General features: G+C 40.7%; 1 protein-coding gene across 2 annotated transcripts in view; it reads left to right on the plus strand.

Moving 5' to 3' along the window:
- Positions 1-24,577, plus strand: part of AEBP2 (AE binding protein 2) — a 153,638-nt gene that overhangs the window by 119,382 nt on the left and 9,679 nt on the right. The window contains exon 9 of one of the 2 annotated variants that reach the window (XM_023583027.3): positions 5,591-5,692. The exons of the other annotated variant lie outside the window; for it this stretch is intronic. Within the exon in view, the coding sequence (XP_023438795.2) occupies positions 5,591-5,692 (102 nt within the window). The remainder of the gene's footprint in view (positions 1-5,590; positions 5,693-24,577) is intronic. 2 annotated transcript variants of the gene reach the window in all.

The raw sequence follows: 24,577 nt of genomic DNA on the forward strand, positions 1-24,577 counted from the left end.
GAAAAGTGGGGTAGTAAGTGGCAGTTTCAAAGAGGTTGCTAAGTGGCATTTTCAGCCCCAGTGGGAAAGTGTTGGGTGTTGTATTTCAGGCCTGTTAATGGGGATCAATCTGATGATTCAAAGAAGAAGAGGACCAAGGCAGTATTAATTGATGGTTGATTCTATCAAGAAACAGTTTCATTTTTTTTTTGAAAGATTTATCTTGATTAATCCCTCCCCCCCAATTCCCTCTGTTGTCTGCTGTCTGTGTCCATTTGCTGTATTTTCTTCTGTGTCTGCCTGTATTCTCATTAGGCGGTTCTAGGAACCGATCCTGGGACTTTCAGGAGTGGGAGAGAGGTGATTACTCTCTTGGGCCACCTCAACTCCCTGTTCTGCTCTGTCTTCTTATTTTCTCTCCTCTGTGTCTCTTGTTGCATCATCTTGCTGCACCACCTTACTACATCGGCCAGGACTCCTGTGTGGGGTGTCATACCTGTGTGGGCTGGCACTCCTTGTGGGCCAGCTTGCCCTCACCGGGAGGCCCTGGGCATCGAACCCTGGACCTCCTATAAGGTAGATGGGAGCCCAGTTGGTTGAGCCACATCCGTTTCCCTATCAAGAAACAGTTTGATGTTGGGAAGAGTGATGAAGACTTGAGTCCATTGGCCTGTAGCACCCATCATTGTGTGTACGAGGGTGACTGCAGGAAGCCTGTGTGAACTAGATTGGGTGCTTTGACCTTGAGAGCATTACCCAGTGTCTGAGCCTGAGGTAAGACAACAGAACAGCTGTGACTGCATCCCAGAGCCTCCCCTAATGATGGTGAGCAGTGTTTCTCAGCATCTCCCAGTGAAAAAGGAGCAATGGTAGTCATGGAAACCACCACAGAGTCCCTCCCCTCATATCTCAAATACTCTGTAATCTCCTGGAATTCTTGTGAAGACCTTCCTTCAAATAACAGGAAGGAGGACCCCCTCCTTCTAAACCATGAACTATTGAATTTCCCACTAACCCTGGTAAGTGAGGGTAGGTTGGGACCCAAGATAGGTTGATTTGATTTATAAAAATAAAGAAATGAAACAGTAAGTCTTATTCCTGAGCATCATGAAGCAAATTTATACTTACTCACCTTTTTATAATTGAAACTTATGGAGTCAAATGAATAGCTGCTTTGCAAATAATGTTTTGCAAAGTGCTTTACTCTTGAAGTATTATCGTTTAACCATTACTTTCACTCCCTTCCCAGAAATCTCACTTCCAAGTAAATAACATTCATTATTTTACAGCCTTATGGAGAAACCAAATTATTCTGGGTTTTTTGTTTGTTTGCTTGTTTTTGTTTGTTTGTTTTTAACTTGGAAATCTTTCTTTTGATACAGAAACTCTGCCTTGTTCATTTGCCAGGTGATCTGGCTGAGTGAAGCCTGCCAGCAATCATCCCTCCCTCCTTTCTTTCCCCCCTCCCTCCTTCCCTCCTTCCCTGCCTCACACCCTCCTACCCTTCTTCCCTTCCTTCTGCAATTACTGTGTACCATATAAAGTTAATAATAAGCATTTAGAAATAAAAGCTCATTGAATCTTGACAGATCTAAATGGAACTCTTGCTTCTCCATCCTTTTGTCTTCCCTGTATGAATAGTTAGCTGGTGGAAAGAAGCCATATTGGACTTCTTTCTCTTCTTCTAGAACTCTCTGCCCTCTTCTGCTTCTGAGTCTTTGAACTTTCTCTTCCTTCTGCCTGGAATATTCCCCACAGACTTTCTTCCTGGGTAACTGGCCTGGACAGTTCATCTTTCAGTTCTTGCCTTAAGCCTTGCTTGGTGCCACCTCTCTAGGTTAGTCTCCCCTGTTTTATATTCATTTGGCATCAAATTACCTTCATGTTCCTATCAGTCTGTCAACATGTCTCCTGACTCTAAGTTCCCTGGAGCCAAGGACCTTATTTCTCTTGGCCCTCCTCCCCGACACCGGGCTTATGTCGCGGAGCCCATAATGGGCATGAGGCATTTATTAATCACCTGAAGTGAAACTAAATGCTGTTTTTATGTGTGCTCCTGACATTCATTACGGAGACATTTAAAGCTTAGTTTCCAGTATTCCACAAACAATAGCAAATATTTTCCGACTTACAAGAGAAAGTGGAGACAGGTGTGAGCGGCCCCTTGTAAGTAGATGGACTGCCGTTTGACTCTTAACTCTGTGTGCATGGTGAGTTCATTGATGAGGTCACTGGAGCTCCTTGGTCGTATGACCAAAGATGATAATATCGCTGAGAATCTGTTTTTGTTAGTTGCCGTGGTGGGAAAGACCATTTGTGTCTTAACTGTTGTTCACCTTTTATTTGGCTAGACATTTTGGTCTCATGTGAATCTTTAAAGAACTGGTCTGTTCCTAGAGGATGACTTAGTACTTTTTAGTCCAAGCATGGTCAGCGTCCTCATTGATTAAGAGATGGTTAGAAATGCAGACTCTCCGGCCCCACCTCAGGCCTCTTGACCCAGAGTCTGTATTTTAACAAGATTCCCAGGCGACCAGTGTATCCCTTACAATTTGAGAGGCACTGCTTTATATTTTAAGTGTATCAGAAGCAATTGAGAGGGATCTTAGGAGAACCATCTGTAAATATTCATTCATTCATTTACCAGTGAAACAGATATAGCTATTAAGCATGTCTTTTTCATTGGGCACTGGTAGTATTGGCAATGATGATCATGATATAACGAGCCAGGCACTTTACACAATGTCTTTGTCTAATTCTCACAACCACCTTGAGAGGAGGGCGGGATTGGTTCCACGTTACAGTGAAGCCATGAGGTAAGCAGCACGCCCCTGATCCCTCAGCCGGTGAACGAGAGCCGTGGTTAGAGCTTAGTGCCCGGCTGGCACGCCCCTATCTCTCCACCAATTTTGTCCTGAAAATGGAGCCTGTAACATCCATACTCTGAAATCCTTGATAATCTCCTAGCTCATTTTTGGTGCATATAAGACAAAGCGAAACTTCATCTGGTTACTTAGGTTCAGTGATAAGGCTTCAAATGGAAAAGGCATGTAGAGAAGAGAGAGCAGAAATTCCTCAATAGGTTAACACACCTCTGTAATAAATGGATAAATAGACCCATTTGTCTCAGTCTTTTTTTTGGAGAAGAAAAATTTTAAACATGGATCTGAAAAATCCCCGGAGGACCTTGCACTGCTCAGGGTCTTGCGGCAACCCTTTTGTTTCACCTCAAAGGCCCAATGGTCATTTCAGATAAAATATTTCAGGTGAAAAGCAGGCAAGAGGGTGATGCGTCTTCTTGTTGGGCCTGGCCATGGATTTTTCTGGACCTCAGCACGCATTTACTCTGTGCCTAGTCCGAGAGCACTGCCTTGGGCTCTGAGGAGTGGGGCTACGGAATATTTTTATCACCCATCACAAATCAAGCCCACGGAGCTGCACAGCTCCTCCACCTCCTTGTTAGCCTGGAAGGAAAGATTCCAGCTGCAGGCCATTCACACAACGAAATGCCTTTGATTTCTGCTCCAGAGTCCTGGGGCATGCATGCTTGCTGGGCAGCAAACGTGGTTTTCAGCGTCATAGTCATGTTTTCCAGTGCTGTGAGAAAGACCATTTGTGATCTTAGCACCAAGGATAAAGAAAACGGTTTCCTTATGAGCCAAAAAAAAAAAGCACCATGACAAAATATTGCCCAATTCAGGCCTAGCAATAAAGATGTTTGAAGTAAATATAATTCAAACTGTCCTAAAGCTAGAAGTGGGATGTCCATGTGTTGTGACTTTGTTTCAGATTGCCATAGGTTGCAGGAGCTGCCTTTCTGCTGGTGGGAGGAAAGCTTGGCTTTTGAAGAAATGTGGTGCACAGGCTCTACTAGAACATGAAAGGAAAGGGTCTCCGGGTAAGAAGGCACTGTCGGGAGGCGGAATCCTTTTGAACAAATCTGGTGGCAAGCTTTTTCTGAAAGCTTGAAGGAAGAATGAAACCTAAAATTGTATTCATGGACTTTGCAAAGCTTGTCTCAAAACAAACGGGGCGATCCTTTGGTACTGCCAAATGGTGTGCAAGGACTGCTTTTCTAATTGGGACAGGTCACAGGTGGTGGCGATGATTTTTAAAATTATGGCAAGTTACAGATCTGACTAAAGACACAGCAGGTTTGAAAAAATGAGGTTTAAGTACTCTTGCGCCAGCATGAACCAACCCCTGTCTTGGAGAATAACGCAGGTGGTGAGAACTGCCAGAGTTAGCAATGCCACAGTGGGGGAAACCAGCTACTTGGGAGGAGGCAGTGTTTTCCCTAGAGCCAAACGACTGAGCTTGTTCCTTTCTCACACTCGGCTCCGTACCTTTTACTAAATAGTGGCCTCATTTGCAGGTAATGTTTTGCTTAGGACATCGTGATGCTGCTGGAAGCTCAAAGCCCATCAGCCTGCAATTCCCAGAGCCCCAGCCAGACTCCAGCCCCCTCTACATCGGCAAGTTTCTTTTCTCATCCTGTGAACATTCCTCTTTAAAATGGAAACACACTGTTTCCATCGCAGCCCTGCTTGATGAACGTTCACTGAGGATCTGTGGAAATAAAAAAGGAAACGCTGTCTCTGCGTTCTTTTCCCAGTTCGAGCCTTTCCTGGGCTTGGAGAGAGGGCTGCCTGCTGTCGGGGGCGGGCCCTTTGACCTTGATCTCTGGAGAGAATTCAGCAAAGTCGGGAACTCAGCCAAGAGATTAAACTGGATCAGACTTCTGAACTGGGTCCAAATCGCAGTACTGGGGCTTCTATCATCCCCCCTCCAAAAAAGGTCCTGAGATTTATTTCCCCTCGGCAACATGGCATTTTAGGAAATATGTTCCTACTTTTCTCTCATCCTAGGGTGGAAAAAAGTAACATTTTGTTCACAGAGGGAGTTGCCATCGTAAATCATGTGTCCTTTTCTCCCTTTTTTCCCCTCGAAGCAATAGTTGTGTACCTTCTTTGAAGTTCGCTTTTGCCATCATAAAATACCCAAACACATGATCATTATTTTTAGATTTGTGACAAATCCTAGACCTTTCTAGGGTAAAGAATGCATATTCATTTAAATATGAAAGGCAGTCTCTTGGGAACGTTGTGTGGGAACCATGCTATTAAAATACTCGGATGCTGGAGAAGCAGCCCCTTCACGTCTTTCTAGGGTCCAGAGAGTTGCTGCGTGGAGGCTGCTCACGCAGGCACCCCGCTTTGTGAGGCACGGGAAGAATATTGGATTAGAAATGAGGAGATGTGAGGCTCAGCTCCAGATGGACTGCATATTTGCCCTGTTATCTTGGGCATGACATTTCCTCTCTCCTCCTTAATAAATAGAACGAGGTGGTTGAACTAAGTGAGTTTCAACTTCCTTTTTTTATCTTTTTCACGTTAGTGTCCTCGTATCCAATGTAACCTTACATAAGATAAACCCTAGTATGTAATATGGATAAAAGTTATATTTTGTTGATAATTTATGAATTCTAAATTATAGCATCTGTTTGTTAAACAGTGAGGTAAGGAGAACAGAAGTGGCTTGGCTTCTACAACAGGACTTGTAGATGACAGTATTAACATTGGTATCTACTCTCTTTCTGTATTTTTTTCAGTAGCACAGTGTGGAGAAAAGTCCTGGTCCTAGGACAGAAGGTAGTGTGGCAGGCCGAGTCACGTTCCACAGAAAACAGCGTGCTCTTCCCCCTCCTGTGGAGGTGAGCTCCTCTGGTTCAGGTGGGGCCTCTGAAGCAGGCTGGGTCAGAATCCTCTTCCTGGAGGCCTGAGGAAGAGAAGGACAAAGGCAGGGGCCAGAACAGGAAATCAGGGGACTGGAAGAGAGAGGAGAGGCCTTCCCCGCCTGAGGGGAAAGCCAAGGAACCCAGTGCTTTTCCGCCACCAGAATGCTCCCAAACCTGAGAGGAAACAAGGCTTCTAGCCTCTGAAATGCTGAGCCAATAAATTCCTGTTATTTAGGCCAAAGTGTGGTGTTCGCCCAAGCAGCCTGGAAACTAAGACAGGTAGCCTTTGAAAAACGACTCGCCTCACACTTTCAATCTCAATCCCATTAGTAAAACTGGTCCAGAAGTCTGTGGGAGCAATCTCAGGAAACGTTCATGCGATATCCTAAAAAAGCCCACTCAGCTTGCTTTCTGGCATGGAGGTGGGGAGCGTGTTTTAAAAGGAGCTGATGACTAGACTCCTGTGGGAACTTACCTCATCGTTAGGTTCGGCTGCCACTATTCAGTTGGGCCCTTTGAAAATATCTCAGGAGTTGCAGGTTCTGTCAGACATTGCCTCAAAATTTCAAGTGAGTAAAAACAATTTTTTGTATTTTAGTCTAAACTTGGTTTCAGTTTTGGTGCTGACACTTTCTCTGCAGTTGTGAGCAGTAGGGTGGAGACCACGCACTGCCAGAATGAGCCCCCTCAGCTAGTGAAAGTATCAGCGGGAGAGTCCAGCTGGTACAACTAAGTTACATTTGGGATATGCTTAATTAATGGAGTTTTTAAAACTCCATTTACTTATGTGAACTCCAATTCACTTACATTTTTGTTTGAAATATTTGTACCAGAGCCTTCTCTTGAAAGTTCATTGTAAAAACATTTCTTCTAGAACTGACCACTATCATTATAAGTAACTGAAAAGTGGCCAGTTGAAAGGCAGTACCTTAATAAGTTTAACAATTATGGAGTTTCATTAACAGAACAATTTATTTCCAATTTAATTAGAAATATCTGTACAAGCTCCTGACCTTGTGGCTTTATTTCATTAATTAATTAATTAATTTAAAAAGATTTATTTATTTATTTCTCTCTCCTACCACCCCACCCTGGTTCTCTGTTCTCTGTGTTTATTTGCTGTGTCTTCTTTGTCCGCTTCTGTTGTTGTTAGTGGTATGGGAATCTGTGTCTCTTTTTGTTGCGTCATCTTGCTGTGTCAGCTCTCCGTGCATGCGGCACCATTCCTGGGCAGGCTGCACTTTCTTTCGCGCTGGGCAGCTCTCCTTACGGGGCGCACTCCTTGCGCGTGGGGCTCCCCTACGCGGGGGACACCCCTGCGTGGCAGGGCACTCCTTGCGCACATCAGCACTGCGCATGGGCCAGCTCCACACGGGTCAAGGAGGCCCGGGGTTTGAACCGCGGACCTCCCATATGGTAGACGGACGCCCTAACCACTGGGCCAAAGTCCGTTTCCCGATATATATTCTTATAAAATGCATATACATTCTTGAGCTTTCCATCTTTATCATTATGAATAACTCTGTAAAGCTCCTATTTTAGCTTTTTTTAATGTTATCTTTTTTTCTTAAGATTTATTTTTATTTATTTCTCTCCGTTTTCCCCCAGTTGTCTGCTGTCTGTGTCCATTCGCTGTGTGTTCTTCTGTGTCTGCTTGTATTCTTGTCAGTGGCACTGGGAATCTGTGTCTCTTTTTGCTGCATCATCTTGCTGCGTCAGCTCTCCATGTGTGCGGCACCACTCCTGGGTGGGCTGCACTTTTTTTGCACAGGGCGGCTTTCCTTGCGGGGCGCACTCCTCGCGTGTGGGGCTCGCCTATGCAGGGGGCACCCTGTGTGGCACAGCACTCCTTGTGCATGGCAGCACTGAGTGTGGGCCAGCTCACTACACACAGGTTATCAACAAAGCCACATTTTTATTGAGCCAAATTATAAAATCTAAAGCTTTAAAGGAAGTCATCTATATATGTTATGAATGTGTATTTTTGGTTTAGATCAGTGACATTAACCCGCATGGTATGGCCCCCTGAAAGATATTTGGAAATATGTGGGGACATATTTGGTTGTCCTTGCAACTTGAGGTTAACTGGCATGTAATTCTCTAGAGCCATGGATGCTAAGTGACTTTTTTTTTAAAGACTTATTTTATTTATTTCTTTCTCCCTCTTCTCTCTTTGCTTGCATTTGCTGTGTCCATTCATTATGTGCTGGTCTTCTCTTCAGGAGACACCAGGAACCAAACCCGGGACCTCTGATGTGGGAGGGAGGTGCCTAATGGCCTGAGCCACCTCAGCTTCTTGCATTGTTACATCTCTCATTATGTTTTTCCTCCTTTATCTCTCGTTGTGTCAGCTTGTTGCATCAGCTCACCGTGCCTACCTATTGCATCAGCTCTCTGTCGCTCGTCTTCTTTAGGAAGCACCGGGAACCAAACGTGTGACCTCTTGTGTGATAGGCGGGAGCTCAGTTGCTTGAGCCACATCTGCTTCCCCTAAGGGACATTTACCTGTCTCACCTTAATGGCCAGCAGTGCCTGGACTTTATCAGAAATGAGAGTAATTATGTTTTTGTTATTGTCTGCTTATTAACATAGCCCAGACTTTAATAAACTCTTTGTAATAGAATTTATCTTTTCCTCGCTTACTTACTTTGAATGGTTTCAATGAGGAACTTCGTTGTCAGATTTAAATTTTTTTCATGTAAAATTTTTGTTGATGACATTGAGTTAGTTCAGTTAAGCAAAAACATCCAAGTTCTTTATTTTTGGGCTTGCTGTGGTTTGTTTCAAAATCATGTCATTTGGCAGGACTAGAGAACTGTTTTGTAAAATCTCACTGGGTGACATATAAGAAGTTGAGCCGTTTTAGTCACACTAAAAATGAAACTGGATGACAGATAATTCTCAGTCTACTTTCTTGCCATCAAAGGATTTTGTGTGAACCTCATAGGCATTTTGCTTTCATTTTATGTACTGTTGTTAGAGTGGTGTGTCTGGCTATTAGTTGTATATCACTCGGTGCCTAATTAGCGCCTCTCATTATGAGCTGTACAATCTTGTTTCGCTTATTGTCATATTTTAGCAGGTGATTGAGTTCTGCCTTTAATGGTAATTACTTCATCAAGCTAGAAAATAAATAAATAAAAATTTAAAGTTTAAGTGAAAAGTATCCAAAACTTAATGATCAGCCTTTAACTTAAGTAATTAGCATGACCTGAGCTATCTGTTTGCTTATTGCTGTGCAGCCTTCTGTGGCTTTGGGGCAAGAGTCAGCTCTGAGGAGAAGCACTTGAGCCTTATCTGCAGTTGATTTATGTGTGTTAGAGTAAGTCTATTCCCCGTATAATTTTACGTGAGATGCCACGTGCAAATCTGAATTAAAGAAAAAAGATCGGTGCAGAATTACTTCCTCTTCAACTGCACATTATATATATGCCAGAGATGGCTTAAAAAGCTAAATTTCAATATTTCAAGATTTGCACAGAAACAAAGAAACCTGAATGGCTGTTAATGCAAAGGTGGTTTAAAGTTGGTGTTTTATAATGACGTTTAAAAATAGTTAAAGTGTATATAATGGGTATGAATGTCAGTCATAAACTCAGGCGTACGTACTTGTAACTTCTTTCTGTAAGTCAGTTTGATTTCTGGCTGGTCTGAGCACTCAGATTGCCTCATGTCAGACAGCTTGGGCTAATTGATTTCGTTTCTCTTTTTATACTTGACATCATACAATGTATGAACTTTTGTGTCTGTCTTCTTTCACTTGGCATAATGTTTTGAAGATTCATCCATGTATAGGTATTTTTAAAAAATTTTTTACTATAGTTCTTTTCTTAAGTAGGCACCAAATACAAGCTACTGTGGCAAATAATCAGGTCACGTTTACTATATAGATGCGTCTCAGTTTCTGGCTAAAAGGAGAATATGGGGATTTTGGAAAAGGATCCTCACGGGGGAAGAGATTTCACAGTGATGACGTCTGTATAAACTTGAGCCGTTTTTGGAGGCCCGGTGCTCTGGTCATTATCCAATTGACATGGATACTATTGCTTACTCTCAGAAGTGAAGAAAGATCTATGATCCACTCAAGGAAATGTAGTAGAAGTTTCAAATAAGAGATGTTCTCTTGGCGGAACCCTGTTGGACTCCTTTGTCTTCCTACCTTCAGGTCTACACCCCAGCTTCATCTGCGTTTCTTCGCTTTCTAATGTCAGCCAACTGCTTCATCTGGGTCTGGACTTCAGTCCCTGCCATCTTTTCATGGCATCTCCTGCATCATCGCTTCCCACCCTTTCAGAGCAAAGTCTGCCACCATAGAAATTGTTTAAGTATCTCCCACCAGTTGACTCTATGAGCCCTACCTCCTTTGTCCTGTTTCTCAAGTCATCTTCTTAGCTACCCTTCTTATAAGAGCTGACTGTAATCCCTGTGCACACTTCCTCACCTCCGTGCTCCTTAGCCATCTCCAGGCTGCCATCTGCTCTACCCCGTCCACTGGGACGGCCTTTCTCAAGGTCAGCAATGATGTCCATGGAGCCTGTCCACGGTCACTAATTGGGTCATATCCTCCTGGCTGTAGCGTTTGAAGCAGTTGATTTCTCCCTCCTTTTTCACTCTTCTCCATCTTCATGGCCACCACCCTAGCCTATATTCCAATCCTCTCACCTGGATTAATGCAAAAGCCTTCTATTTGGTATTTTTGTTTCTACTCTTGTTATATTACATTCTGTTTCTCACACAGCAGCCACAGTGATTTTTTTGAAATGTGACCCAGATGTCATTCCCCTCATTTAGAGTTTCCTAATGGAGTCCCATTAAACTTAGAATAAAATCCAGACTCCTTACTATATTCTATTAGGATCTACATAATCTGGTCATTGCCTCTCTAACAAATCTTAGCTGCTCTGAAGCTCTCCCTTGTGTACCCTATGCGCCAACACTGACGTCGCATCCAGCCATTCTTCTCTCTTGGTTCCTTGAACATGCCAAACTCAATTTCATTTGTTGTTTCTTCTGCCAAGGCTGCTCTTCCTGCGGATATTTATATACCCTCTTCTGGCTATTCAGATATCAATCTAAATGCTACCTTCTTTCTAGAACATCCAATCCAAAGTAATTTATCTTTCACGATTATCTCTACTGCATCCTATTTTATTTTCTTAATAGAATTTTTCTTCTCAGTTTTATCTAAAATATTCTTTTTGAGTTGTTTACTTATTTTTTGTATCATCCTTCTAGACTTTAAATGTCAAAACAAGTTCCTTTTCTGCCTTGATTGCCATTATATCCTGAGTTTCTAGAACAATATCTAGCACAAAATTGACATTCAATAGGTATTTATAGACTATAAAATACTCTATAAAATGCTCCCTCTCTATAATTTTTTTTTAGAAATTAAGAATCTTTTTTTTTTTAAAGATTTATTTTATTTTTTATTTTCTCTCTTCCCCTCCTCCCATCCTGCTGTTTTTTTCTGTCTGTGTTGTCTTCTCTTCTCATTTTCTCTCCTCTAGGATTCACCAGAATTCAATCCTGGAGACCCCAGATGTGGAGAGAGGTTCCCTGTCAATTGTGCCACCTCAGTTCTTGGTTTCTGCTGCATTTCACCTTGACTCTCCCTCTTGTCTCTCTTTGGATGCGTTATCATCTTGCTGCATCACTCACTTGTGCAGGCACTGGCTCACCACGCAGGCACTTGTGCTCACCACGTGGGCACTCATGCAGGCACTGGCTCACTGCACAGGCACACTTTCTCTTCTTCTTTTTCACCAGGAGGCACCAGGGATCGAACCCAGATCTTCCCATATGGTAGGTGGAAGCTCTATCACTTGAGCCACATCTGCTTCCCTATAAAGAGTATTTTATAGTCTATAAATATCTATTGAATGTCAACTTCATTAGATAGATCCATTCTATCTAATGAAGATAGAATTCCAAGAGCTACTCTTGGAAGCCTTACTGAGTTCCAGAACTTAATCTTTACTAGGTCATATGTTGTCTGGTTATCCTTCTGTTTCCTTCTTGGCAATATCACATTTTCCTGCATCAACTATTTTAAAACTTCCCAATCTTTCTAAAACTCTAAGCACTTCCAGCCCCCTCTCACTTTCAGAAAATATTTTACATTCTATTTCACAGTGAAAAAAATAAGCTATCCCTTGGCTATATTGACTGAAAAAGAGATAGCCTATGTCTTCCAGAGGGAAGAATATACAAACAAAATATACACTTTAAATATTTCTTTAATATTTTTGCATTTCTAGTGAAACTTCAACAGGTAAAGATGCCAGCCATGTGTCTGCTTCTTTACTCAGATTTACGCAAACATGCTTCCCATTAGGGGTGAAGATGGGACAGTGCTGGGGTGGGTGAGTAGAAAACCTCCTCCTTGAAACACTTCAAAATACTCTTCTCCATTGACTCCTTTTTCTTAGGAGCCACTGTCTCCTCTCTTTAAAAATCTATTCCTCCATTTACTGCTGCTTATAGTATCTTTGCCTATCCAATTGGCCAGTCTTGAAAACTAGGCATTACCCTTGACTTCTCTCTCTTTGCCCAATAATATCCACTCTTATAAATCTACCTGCCAAATATGTTGAAACCTGTTTATGTCTCTCCATCCCCTTTTTCAGTATCATAGTTCAGACAACCATTAGCTTTTGCCTGTTGCAGGAAAACAAATTGGTTTCTGGTTTTGCCCATTTCCAATCTCTTTGGTATATTCCAGTTTTCTTAGAAAGCATCATTTCACTAATACCTATCCTGTGTTCTATCCTGTGTTCATCGTGCATTATCAATAAACAGATGAGAAGATACAGAGCAGTGGCTCAACAGATCTTTATGAATTTACAAACTACAGTCTTTTTTTTTTTTTCAAAGATTTATTTTATTTAATCCCCTCCCCCGGTTGTCTGTTCTCTGTGTCTATTTGCTGCGTCTTGTTTCTTTGTCCGCTTCTGTTGTCATCAGCGGCACGGGAAGTGTGGGCAGCACCATTCCTGGGCAGGCTGCACTTTCTTTCGTGCTGGGCGGCTCTCCTTACGGGGCGCACTCCTTGCGCGTGGGGCTCCTCTACGCGGGGGACACCCCTGTGTGTGTGGCAGGGCACTCCTTGCGCGCATCAGCACTGCATCAGCACTGCACATGGGCCAGCCCCACATGGGTCAAGGAGGCCCCGGGGTTTGAACCGCAGACCTCCCATGTGGTAGACGGACGCCCTAACCACTTGGCCAAGTCCATTTCCCACAAACTACAGTCTTAAGTATTGTTAAGACCTAGATGATAACCCAACAGAAATAATAGAAGATCAACGGAACTACCGCCAATTATTGTTATTAATAATTGTGAATTATTGTTTTGCTCTTTATGGCTAGGGTTTCTAATTGTCTGTAGACTGTTAGGAAATTTTCTAATCTAATTTTCAATGGATTTCAAAAGGTGTGTTCTAAAGGTTTATTGTGGGGATTTCTGGGGAGATTTTGAGTCCATGCCCAGAGTGCCTACATGACTGTGCCACTAAAATTCCAGTGAAATAATCTGTAACAAAGAAAATGTTTTTATTTTTTATTTTTTTAAAGTTCTTTCTTTTTTTTTTAAGACTATTTTCAAAATTTATTTCTCTTCTCTCCACCCCTGCCCCCCCCAATTGTCTGTTCTCTATGTCCACTCGCTGTGTGTTCTTCTGTGATTGCGTCTATCCTTATCAGCAGCACTGGGAATCTGTGTCTCTTTTTGTTGCGTCATCTTGCTGTGTCAGCTCTCCGTGTGTATGGCATCATTCCTGGCAGGCTGCACTTTCTTTCGTGCTGGGCGGCTCTCCTTATGGGTGCACTCCTTGCGCGCATCAGCACTGCGCATGGGCCAGCTCCACACGGGTCAAGGAGGCCGGGGCTCTAGAGTGATTACAACTGAAAATGGGAGGATTGCATCCAGCATCCAGGTGGAATCTGACCCTCCTCTTGACATAGAGGTGCAATGGACACAACCAATCCAATGTCCACATAGAAGAGGTGGCATTGGATTGGGAAAAGTGGACATAATGGACAAAGGGTATGGGGAAAGGCAGGAAGAGATGAGAGGTGGAGGCGTCTTTGGGACATGGAGCTGCCCTGGATGGTGCTTCAGAGGTAATCACCGGACATTGTAAATCCTCACAGGGCCCACTTGATGGAATAGAGGAGAGTATGGGCCATGATGTGAACCAATGTATATGAGGTGCAGAGGTGCCCAAAGATGTACTTACCAAATCCAATGGATGTGTCATGATGATGGGAACGAGTGTTGTTGGGGGGGGGGAGAGGGGGGGTGGGGGGGGTGGGGTTGAATGGGACCTCACATATATATTTTTAATGTAATATTATTACAAAGTCAATAAAAAATAAAAAAAATTAAAAAAAAAAAAAAAAAAAAAAGGAGGCCGGGGTTTGAACCGCGAACCTCCCATGTGGTAGGTGGACGCCCTAACCACTGGGCCAAGTCTGCTTCCCAGAAAAGGTTTTTATAATAGAGTGATGGGATATTAAATTGCTGTGAATTTTGACTGAGGTCCCAGGACTGAGTATTGTGGTTATTGAAAGCCTACACGTTCTTAAGTTTCTAATTAAAATGTCTATTTTAAAGAAATATGCTGGGCTCATTTATCAAAATTCACTGGAGAGATAAAGAAGGTTACTCACAGGGTTTTTGTGGAGGAGATACAGTAGAATTTCTCCTTCCCTCCCCTTATAGAGGACGGCAGCTGATCCATGGGCTCCTAAAGCTGCGTGACAGGAAGATTTGAAGCCATTGTCACAGGGACAAAAGCAAAGTTGTGATCACAACACACTTAGAAGAATCTGATGTGATTTCCCTGGAGTTTGAGGGGGGAGAGAGACATTTTGGGCTGGGAAGTTAGCATGAAGATATGAATTTTAAATCGGATGTAAGATAGAGATTTTTAAAAGTAAACCTCTTATTTCAGAATAGTTGCAGATTTACAGAAACATTGTGAATAGAGTACAGTGTGTTCCATATACCTCACACCCAGTTTCCTCTGTTATTAGCATCTTACATTAATATGATACATTTATCACAATCAATAAACTGATATTGATACATTACCCTTAACTAAAGTCCATAGTTTATTCAGATTTCCTTAGTTTCCCCTAATGTCCTTTTTTTGATACCACATTCCATTTAATTGACTTGTCTCCTGTGGCCCTTCTTGGCTGTGATAGTTTCTCAGATTTCCTTGTTATTAACAACCTTGATAGTTTTGAGGATTACTCATCAGATATTTTGTAGAGTATCCCTCCACTGAGATTTTTTTTCTGCTGCTTTTCTCATGATCAGACTGAGATTATCTGCTTTGGGGAAGAAAACAAGGTAAAGGCCTTTCATATTAGATCATATCAAGAGTACATGCTATCAACCTGACTTATCACAGGCGATGTTCACTTATCACCTGGCTGAATAGTGTTTGTCAGGTTTCTCCACTGTAAAGTCACTCTTTTCTCTCCCTTTCCGTCCTGTACTCTTTGAAAGGAATTCATTATGCACGGCCCTCACTTCAGGAGTGGGGAGTTATATTCCATCTCCTGGAGGATGGAATTTGAACTGGACAAGGAAACTTAGTAGATATTCATAAAATTGTGAAGGTCAGAGAAAGTAGATCTTAAAGGGAGTATTTGAAGATAGTAGTGAGGAAAGATTAAATATGTATACCCTACCAAGACCAGATCATGGACTGTATCCATTTATAATAACAATAAATCAGCAAGATAAACCCAAACAATGACAAATCTGTAGCTGAAAAGAACTACAGAGCTACAAGAGCCCAGACTGTTCCACTCACAAGAGAGAATTTACAATCTGAATTCAGGGAACTTTTGCAATCTATTATTATGGCAAAATGAAGCACCAAAAAAAAAAAAAAAAAAAGATGATGATGCAACCAGATAGAAACAAAACAAAACAAAACAGCAAACCTACAGAATCTTGAGAAGATACAGCATAAGATGAAAAAGCCCTGACTCTCATATAATACTAAACATATTCCTGGAAATAAGAGGAGGAAAACATTATAACACTGAAATTATGGGGAAATCAAATATAAAACTAAAATCTATTAAATAAATAGGTTAGAACACTGGGGGAAATGTTGGTAGTGTCACGTCAGCAATGCAGACTATTTTGTTGAGAATAACTAGAAAATCTGGACAAAATATAAACTAAATATGCTTGAAAGCAACAGAGACCTGACAGGTAGCTTGACAGAATTTGGAGTCCTGATTCACTAAGGAGAGAACCATGGTGAATGTCCACCAAGCTTTGGTTTGGGACCCTAAAGAACTATATTGTAAGACTAAGGTTGAACCATAAATACAACAGTTCACATGAAGAATGCAGCCCACCTTCTAATAATCTCAATTTCTCATTGGATTAAGGTGTTAGGTATTGCGTTTTGTCCATAGCTGCATGCCCGAAGCAAATGTAAATCCTCTCTGGAGGAAGTTAACATTATTCTAAGCGTCAAATAATTTTTATAGTGTTTTTTTCATATACAAAGTTTGGCACTCAGTCACAAATAACTGTGATAGACCTGTAAGGAGACAAGGCAATGTGACTGAAAATCAAGAGGAAAAAGAGCAACAGGGCCCACAGAGATTCGTATAATGGAGTTAATACATGTATTTAAAAATAACTGCGCTAATTATGCTCAAGGAAATAGAAGTCGGGATTAAGAACTTTGGCAGAAAGCTGTAAAATATTTAAAAAATAACAAAATAGAAATTCTAGAACTGAAGAAAATAACTGAAATTAAGAACTCAATAGATGGATTTAATAGCAAATTTGCCACACCTGAAGAGAGAATTAGTGAACTGATAGTCAGTGGAAACTATCCAGAATGATGTACAGAAAGAATAAAAGATGATAATTATAAAAAAGAACAAAAGTTACATAAGTGGCAAAGTGATAAGATGTAACATAAGTTTTTGGAATTGCACAAGAAAAAGAGAGAATGGTGAAGTAATAGTTGAAGAGATAATGGCTGAGAATTTTACATAAGTAGTAACAACCAGCCGCAGATTTCAGTAAGTCCTATAAACCCCTAGCACAATGAGTCAAAAGACAGCTAAACCAAGTTTGGGGAATTGCTGTATCAACTTGGTCAAGCTTGGGGGACTGTGTTTCCCAGACTTAACCTCTCATGTATAATTTTGAGTTACAGTTGTCCAAAAGATGAACTTGGGTGAGATTTGGATGGTAGCAGTCTTTATTCTCCAGTGTTTTCATACTCAGGTGTGGTGACAATAGATGCGGAGGTGATGGGGGTTCTAGCTTTGTCTCGCTTTCCTCTTCTTTGCACCCAGTTCTTCTTGCTGACATCATTGACTCCAGGCCCACCTCCAGCCTCTACTCCATGGGCCCATAGAGAGTTATATAATAACAGCTTCTCCGTGAACGATGGGCTCATAGAGAGTTGTTATATAATAACAGCTTCTCCATGAACTCCCCTTTTGGTGGCTGGACACATTTAGTTTTCAGATTGACTTACTGGCGAGTCTTCTCTGATCCTAACTCCTTCTTCCATAAAGTCTAATTCCAACATACCCCGTAATGCTCTCCTCCCTTGATTGATACACCTGGATAAATCAGAACAAAACTGGTCAAAATCAAAGACAAAGGGAAGTGTTTAAAAGCAGCAGAAAAAAATAGATTACTTTCAAAGAACAACAAATAGACAACTGACTCCCCAAAAAACAGTATAAAGCAGAAGACAATATAATGGAAGAAAATAACTGAGTATAGAATTCTATACCCAGCAAAAAATACCTTTCAAGGATGGAATTGAAAGAAAGTCATTTTCAAAGAAACAAACAAAGCCCAAGAGTGTTCATATCCAGCATATATGCAATAGAAGAAATCTGAACAGTGTTCTTCCTGTGGAAGGAAAATGATCCCAGATAGGAGCATGGAGATACACAGAAAGGAAGGAAGAGCAACAGAAAGGATAAATGTATATCTTTAAATGAGTACTGACCATAAAAGTGATAATAACATTTTTGGTTGGTTAAATATAGTTGAAATATATTACAAATTAGCATATAAATCAAGAAAGGTAATACATTGAGTTATAAATACAGTCTTTGCATTGTTTGGGAAGAGGTAAAATAATTTATGCTATAATATATTTTGGTAGATCAGAGATGCATATTGTAGTCTGTGGGATTACTACTAAAGAATTTAAATAAAGTGCATGAAGCACAGTTAATTGAAGGGAAAGATAAAATAATAAAGATAAATAAAAAAGAAGATAAGGAGGGAAAAAAAGGACATAGAACAGAAGGGACGAATATAAAGCAAAGTGCAAGGGGTACATTTAAACGCATATATATTTGTAATTCTGTCAAGTACAAATGGACTAAATGATCAAGTTAAAATGTGAAGATCATCAGATAATATAATTCATTCTATATGCTATTTACAATATCATATCTAAAATATAAGAATACAGAAAGATTGTAAGTACATAATGAAAAATAATGCTAAGAAAATTCCTAACCAAAACAAATCTGGTATAGCTATTTTAATAACAATGTAAATCATAATGCAAGAAACCTTACTGGAGGTAAAAAGCACACTTTAAATGATAAAAGGTTTAATGAAATAAAGATAAACAAATTTGTAAATTAGCATGCCACTATTAATAGGGGCATGCTAATATACAAAGTAAAAGTTGACAGACCTGTGATGATAAATAGACAACCCCAAAGCCATTGTGGGAGATTTTAACACAGTTTTTTCAATAAGTGACAGAACTAGACCCTTCCCCTATAAAGATTAAGATATAGAAGATCTTAACTTGATGAACATACTTGATATAATAGAGAAAACAACACTGTACCTAATACGTGTAGAAGAACCACAAAATTTTAAAGTATGTACATGATATTAAAAAATCAGTGTATGCTGAATCAAAGCAAATCTGAACAAATTTCAAGATTGAAATAATTTGGAGTATGTTCTCTGCATACTGGGCACTTAAGCTAGACATTCCTAACCAAAATATAACTAGAAAATATTCACAAATATGCTACTTGAGTAGTACATGTCTAAACAACTCATGGCCCAAAGAAGAATAAAAATGGAAATTAGAAGGTAGTTTGAACTGAATGATAATACAACTACTATGTATTAAAATTGTGTGTCATAGTTAAAGTCATGCTTAGAGGAAAATTATAGCCCTAAACACATATTTTAGCAAAGAAGATACACTGAAAATCAATTGAGTATACACCCATCTCAAAAAAAAAAAAGGAAATAATAAATGTAAGAGGCAAAATTAATAAAATAGAAAACACAGATGATAAAGAGGATTATCCAAGCCAAAACTTGACTCTCTTGAGACTAATAAAAGACTAATAAAGTTGACAAACCCTTGGTACTCTGATGAGAAAAAAGAGAGAAGACTTGGATATTCAGTATCAGAAATGAAAAAGTAAACACCACACAGATAAAAAAATTCATGTATATGCCAATTAATTTAGCAATCAATTTTGAAGAAAAATTTAGAAAAATTGACAAATTCCTATCAAAACACAAAACTGATCCAAGAATAATTGGGAAGTCTGAATACTTCAAAACAATAAAGGAAATTGAATCTGTAATAAAAGAACTTAATCACAAAGAAAATTCCAAGCACAGAAGGTTTCATGCGTGAATTCTACCAAGTAATTAAGAGAGAAATAATGTCCATCTAATAAAATCTCTTCCAGAGATAGGAAAAAGAGGTAACACTTTCCAATTTATTTTATGAGCCTGTGACAGTTTTAAGCTGGGTGGACCCCAGAAGATCATGTCCTTAGAGCTAATCCATTCCTGAGTGTCTAAACCTAATGTAGGTGGGCTCTTTTGATTAAATCACCCCAGTTAAAGACCTCTGATTAGATTGCATCACCCAGGGTGGGTTTGATCCTTTTACTGGAGTCATCTATAAATGAAGGAATAGAAATCAACAGACACAGAAAAAAGGCCCAGAGACAGAAGCTTCCAGAAGTTGAAATCACCAAACCAGGAGACAGAAAAGCCACAAACTGAGCAGCCCAAAGCTGAAAGCAATGAGACTTATAGGATGGGGAGAGATGAGCAGACCCTGCCATGTGCCCAATGGCCCACAGTTGCAGCTTGGGAAGAAAGCATCTCTGATGATGCCTTGGACACTTCATGGCCTCAGAACTGTAAGCTCATCAGTTAATAAATCCCATTGTAAAAGCAAACTTTTATTTCTCATATATTGCTTTGGCAGCACTTAGGAAACTAAAACAGAGCCAGTATTACCTTAATAATAAGACTTGACAACATTATAAGAAAGGAAAATTATAAAGGTCAACCTCATTCATGAAGCTAGATGGAAAAATCCTAAACAAAAGATCAGAAGACTAACTTAAGAATACACAAAAAAACCCAAGTTGGGTTTGTTTATGAATTTTTTAACATTAAAAATCAGTGTAGTTTATTATATTACCAAAATAAATGGGAATGACATATAATCATCTCACTAGCTGTAGGCAAAGCATATAAGAAAATCCAACACTTATTTATGTTAATAAATGACTTATACAATATGTAATGGTTGAGAGTAAAATGGAACTTTTGTAGTTACCACTTCTATTTACATTGTAAGAGAGTTTAAGGCCAATGCAATAAAGCAAGAAAATGAAATAAAAGGTATAAAGATTAGAAAGAAAAAAATCTCATTATTTGAAGATGGTACTGGGATGTGGCTCAAATGGTTGAGCACTTGCTTCCCACATGGGAGGTTCCCAGTGCCTCCTAAAAAAAAAAAAGAGATAAATAAAAAACAAACAACAAACAAGCAAACTAAAAAACCAACTCAGGGGAGCCAATGTAGCTCAGTGATTGAGTGCCAGCCTACCATATATAAGGTCTAGTCTTCAAACCCCAGCTCCTGGTATCTCAGGAAAAAAAAAGATTGTACTGATTATATATTAAGAAAATACAAATGTAGCTACAGAAAAATGATTACAATCAGCAAATTTGTTAGTGAGTTTGTTAGATACAGGGTCTATATACAAACTTCAATTGTATTTCTATTAAGTTGAGTAGTCTGGATTGTCATTCACATCATAGATGTTGTAAGACTTCCCTTTTCATGAACATATTCCTCACCTTGAATAAAACATATGGTCTTTAGGTATTCTTACCACTTGAAAAATGGCTATGAGCAACAGCAAGATCTTTCCTGTTATTTATAGACTTTTTTTCTTTAAAGATTTGTTTATTTATTCCCTGCCCCCCCCCCGCCACTTGTGCTTGCTGTCTTCTCTCTGTGTCTGTTTGCTACATCTTCTTCTGTGTCTGCTTGTCTTCTCATCTTTTCTTTAGGAGGCACCAGGAACCAATCCTGGGACCTTCCAACATGGGAGGGAGGCACTCAGTCACTTGAACCACCTCAGCTCCTGGTTTGTTGTGTCTCTCATTGTGTTTCCTCTGTGTCTCTTTTTTGTTGTGTCATCTTGTTGGATCAGCTCTCTGCCTGGGGATTCCTCACCAGGAGGCCATGGGAACTGAACCTGGGACCTCCCATATGGTAGATGGGAGCTCAATTGCCTGAGCCACATTCACTTCTCATATAGACTTTATTTATTTATTTATTTATTTATTTATTTATTTAATTTCCCCCCCTCCCCACGTTGTCTGTTCTTGGTGTCTATTTGCTGCGTCTTGTTTCTTTGTCCGCTTCTGTTGTCGTCAGCGGCACGGGAAGTGTGGGCGGCGCCATTCCTGGGCAGGCTGCTCTTTCTTTTCACGCTGGGCGGCTTTCCTCACGGGTGCACTCCTTGCGCGTGGGACTCCCCCATGCGGGGGACACCCTTGCGTGGCACGGCACTCCTTGCGTGCATCAGCACTGCACGTGGCCAGTTCCACACGGGTCAAGGAGGCCCGGGGCTTGAACCGCGGACCTCCCATATGGTAGACGGACGCCCTAACCACTGGGCCAAAGTCCGTTTCCCTAGACTTTTTAAGATAAGCTTTTTCTCTCCTCTATCAGCATTCTCTCTTCTGAAGTTTTATGTGAGAAGAGATGAGGCATTCTCTAGATCATTGCTCTTACTCTCTTGATCAAATATTGCTTCATATGTACCACATAGTCATAAAAATGACTTCTCAGAGACCCTACATTGACTTCTAAGAAATTGCTGTCCCTGCTGTTTTTCAAAAGAGTAAAACAGAATTTTATCTCATGTTTAACAGTAATTCTGAAATATAAATGTGATATAGAGAATACAGTTTTAGTCACTGATTTTTCTTTAAGGCCTCAACAGACTGTTAAGGTATGAGAGATGGGTTCTAGAATTGTCTCTTCATGAACTCACTGTATGGACTTCATTTTCTCTCCTTGACTGAAGGACACGTTGGTCTAAAATAGATTATCTTTATAGTATTTCCAGTTCTAACGAATCAATTTCATTTTCTACAGTATCATAAGCAAGTACTATGTTCATATTTTTTGTCATCTGGAAACTATTTCATTATTTATTGCTGTAGAACAAACTACCCTCAGATCTAGTGGCTTGAAAGAACAAACATTTATTATCTCTCATGATTCTTTGGCTTGACTAGTGTCATCTGGATGGTTCTTTTGCTCTGTGTAATGTTGGCTAGGCCGTAGGCATCAAAAGGCTCAAATGAGCTAGAATATCTAAGATGTCTCTTCAGTTGGTGATGTCTTTTGGCTTAGAGCTCATCTGGGTCTGTTGACTTTTATTCTCTTCACTTAGTCTCTCCATGCATGTGGTAGTCTGAGCTTTTGTGGGCCTCAGGAAAGATCATGTCTTTAGAGCTAATGCATTCCTGTGGCTGTGAACCCATTGTGGTGGGACCTTTTGATTAGATTAATCCAGTCAGGGACCCTTGATTAGATTTCTTCAGTAAGGCATGACCCAGGGTGGGTCTTAATCCTTTTACTGGAGTCCTTTATAAATGGGATGAATATGGAGGGAGACAAGGAACTCAGAGAGGAACCCACAGAAGCTGAAAGAGAAAGCCACAGATGGAGCAGCCCAAAACTGAGAGCAACAGAGCCTGGAGGAAAAGGTAGAGACTGGGAGGTGCTGCTCTGTGCCTTCCGACATGACAGAGAGGTCCAGGGTCATCTCTGCTGAGTCTTCAATGAGAGAGCTAAAGTCACTTGCTGCCTTGATTTGGATATTTCTCTCAGCCTCAGAACTGTAAGCTTATAAGTTAATAAATCCCCATCGTAAAAGCCAGCCCATTTCTGGTATATTGCTTTCAGCAGCTTTTAGCAAATGAAAACAATGTGATTTTGGCTTTGCATGGCATGGAGACTGGATTTTGAGCAGGAGTAACCAGTTCTCCTAAGGCCTGAGTTTGTAAGTGCCAAAGACATCTCCTGTGCCACATTTTATTGGTGATAATAGGCACAGGACCAGCCCAGATTCAGGGAGAGGGAAAATAAACTCTACCTTTTGATGAGATGTGGCATGTGTGCACAGGGAGGGAAGGAATTGATGGTGGGCATTTTTGGAAACTATCAGAGTCTTCTGGAATAAAAATTCACCTCCCTCCCACGTATAGAATATAGTCATCCATCCCTCAAAAGTCATCTTTTTACAGTATTTCTTTATTTGATTAAGTTCAGGTGTGACTGGAGATTCTTTGGTGTAGTTCAACAGGAGCAGAGCCCTGTAAACAAAAAGAGACAAGTTATCTGATCCCCATATACCCAATACATAGTGACTAGAGAGGGATAGAATAACCACGTTGGAAAATCCTGTTCAAAAAAGGGAAGAACAGGAAGCATGAAGTTGTTACTGATCCATAGCAATTTTGAAATCCAGGTGGGCACTTATCATCATTTCTGCTAACTCTGGGTACAAGGAATATTTTTGGATTAGGGTCCATTTCTGTTCTCTGAGAATAGGTCTCTCTGGCTCTTGCTTCTGCTCTCTGGGTATGGCTCCACCCTCTGAGTCACACTTCCTTTTCCATTAAAAAATAGCTTATATTTGTGTATGAATAGCATTCCCAAAATGATTTCTGCCTAGAAGCCTCTCTTCATTTTGAACTATTTTGATCCATTTAGTCCAAGTTTTTAAATACGTTGTAGGCTTTCTGTGAATCAAAGTATTATTCATTAGACAAAAGATACACCTAAAAATCCCTTCTACTTTGAGCTGAGACAACAGGTGCTGTGGGGACAATGCCCTAAAGATTCTTAGAAGTCCTCTGATTTAGCTGAAAGGCTCTATGAGGCACCAACTTAAACATTTATGTGGTTTAATGGATCTTACAGCCACAATCTTGATCTAAACTTCACCCTGTGACTACATTTACTGACAGTATTTATCATCCTCATTTTACAAATGAGGCTGAGACTTAGATGACCTCCAGTGAGATATACTGCCCAGTCTGTCCCTAAAATTCAAAATCTAATGGGGGGAAATGGATATGGCTCAACCAATTGGGCTCCCATCTACCATATAGGAGGTCTAGGGTTCAATGCCCAGGGCCTCCTGGTGAGGGCAAGCTGGCCCATGTGGCAAGCTGGCCTATGCGGAGTGTCGGCCCACATGGGAATACTGCCCCATGCGGGACTGCCCCACTGTGTGGGAATGCTGCTCAGCATGTAAAGCCACCTTGTACAGGAGTGCCAGCTGAAGCTGAGAGCTGGCACAGAAACATGATGCAACAAGAGACACAGAGGAGAGAAAATAAGAAGACATAGCAGAACAAGGGAGCTGAGGTGGCACAAGAGAGTAATCGCCTCTCTCTCACTCTGGAAGTTCCCAGGATAAGTTTCTAGAACTGCCTAATGAGAATATAAGCAGACACAGAAGA

The sequence above is a fragment of the Dasypus novemcinctus genome, chromosome 20 (assembly GCF_030445035.2).
Source record: "Dasypus novemcinctus isolate mDasNov1 chromosome 20, mDasNov1.1.hap2, whole genome shotgun sequence".
Classification (NCBI taxonomy): Eukaryota; Metazoa; Chordata; class Mammalia; order Cingulata; family Dasypodidae; genus Dasypus; species Dasypus novemcinctus.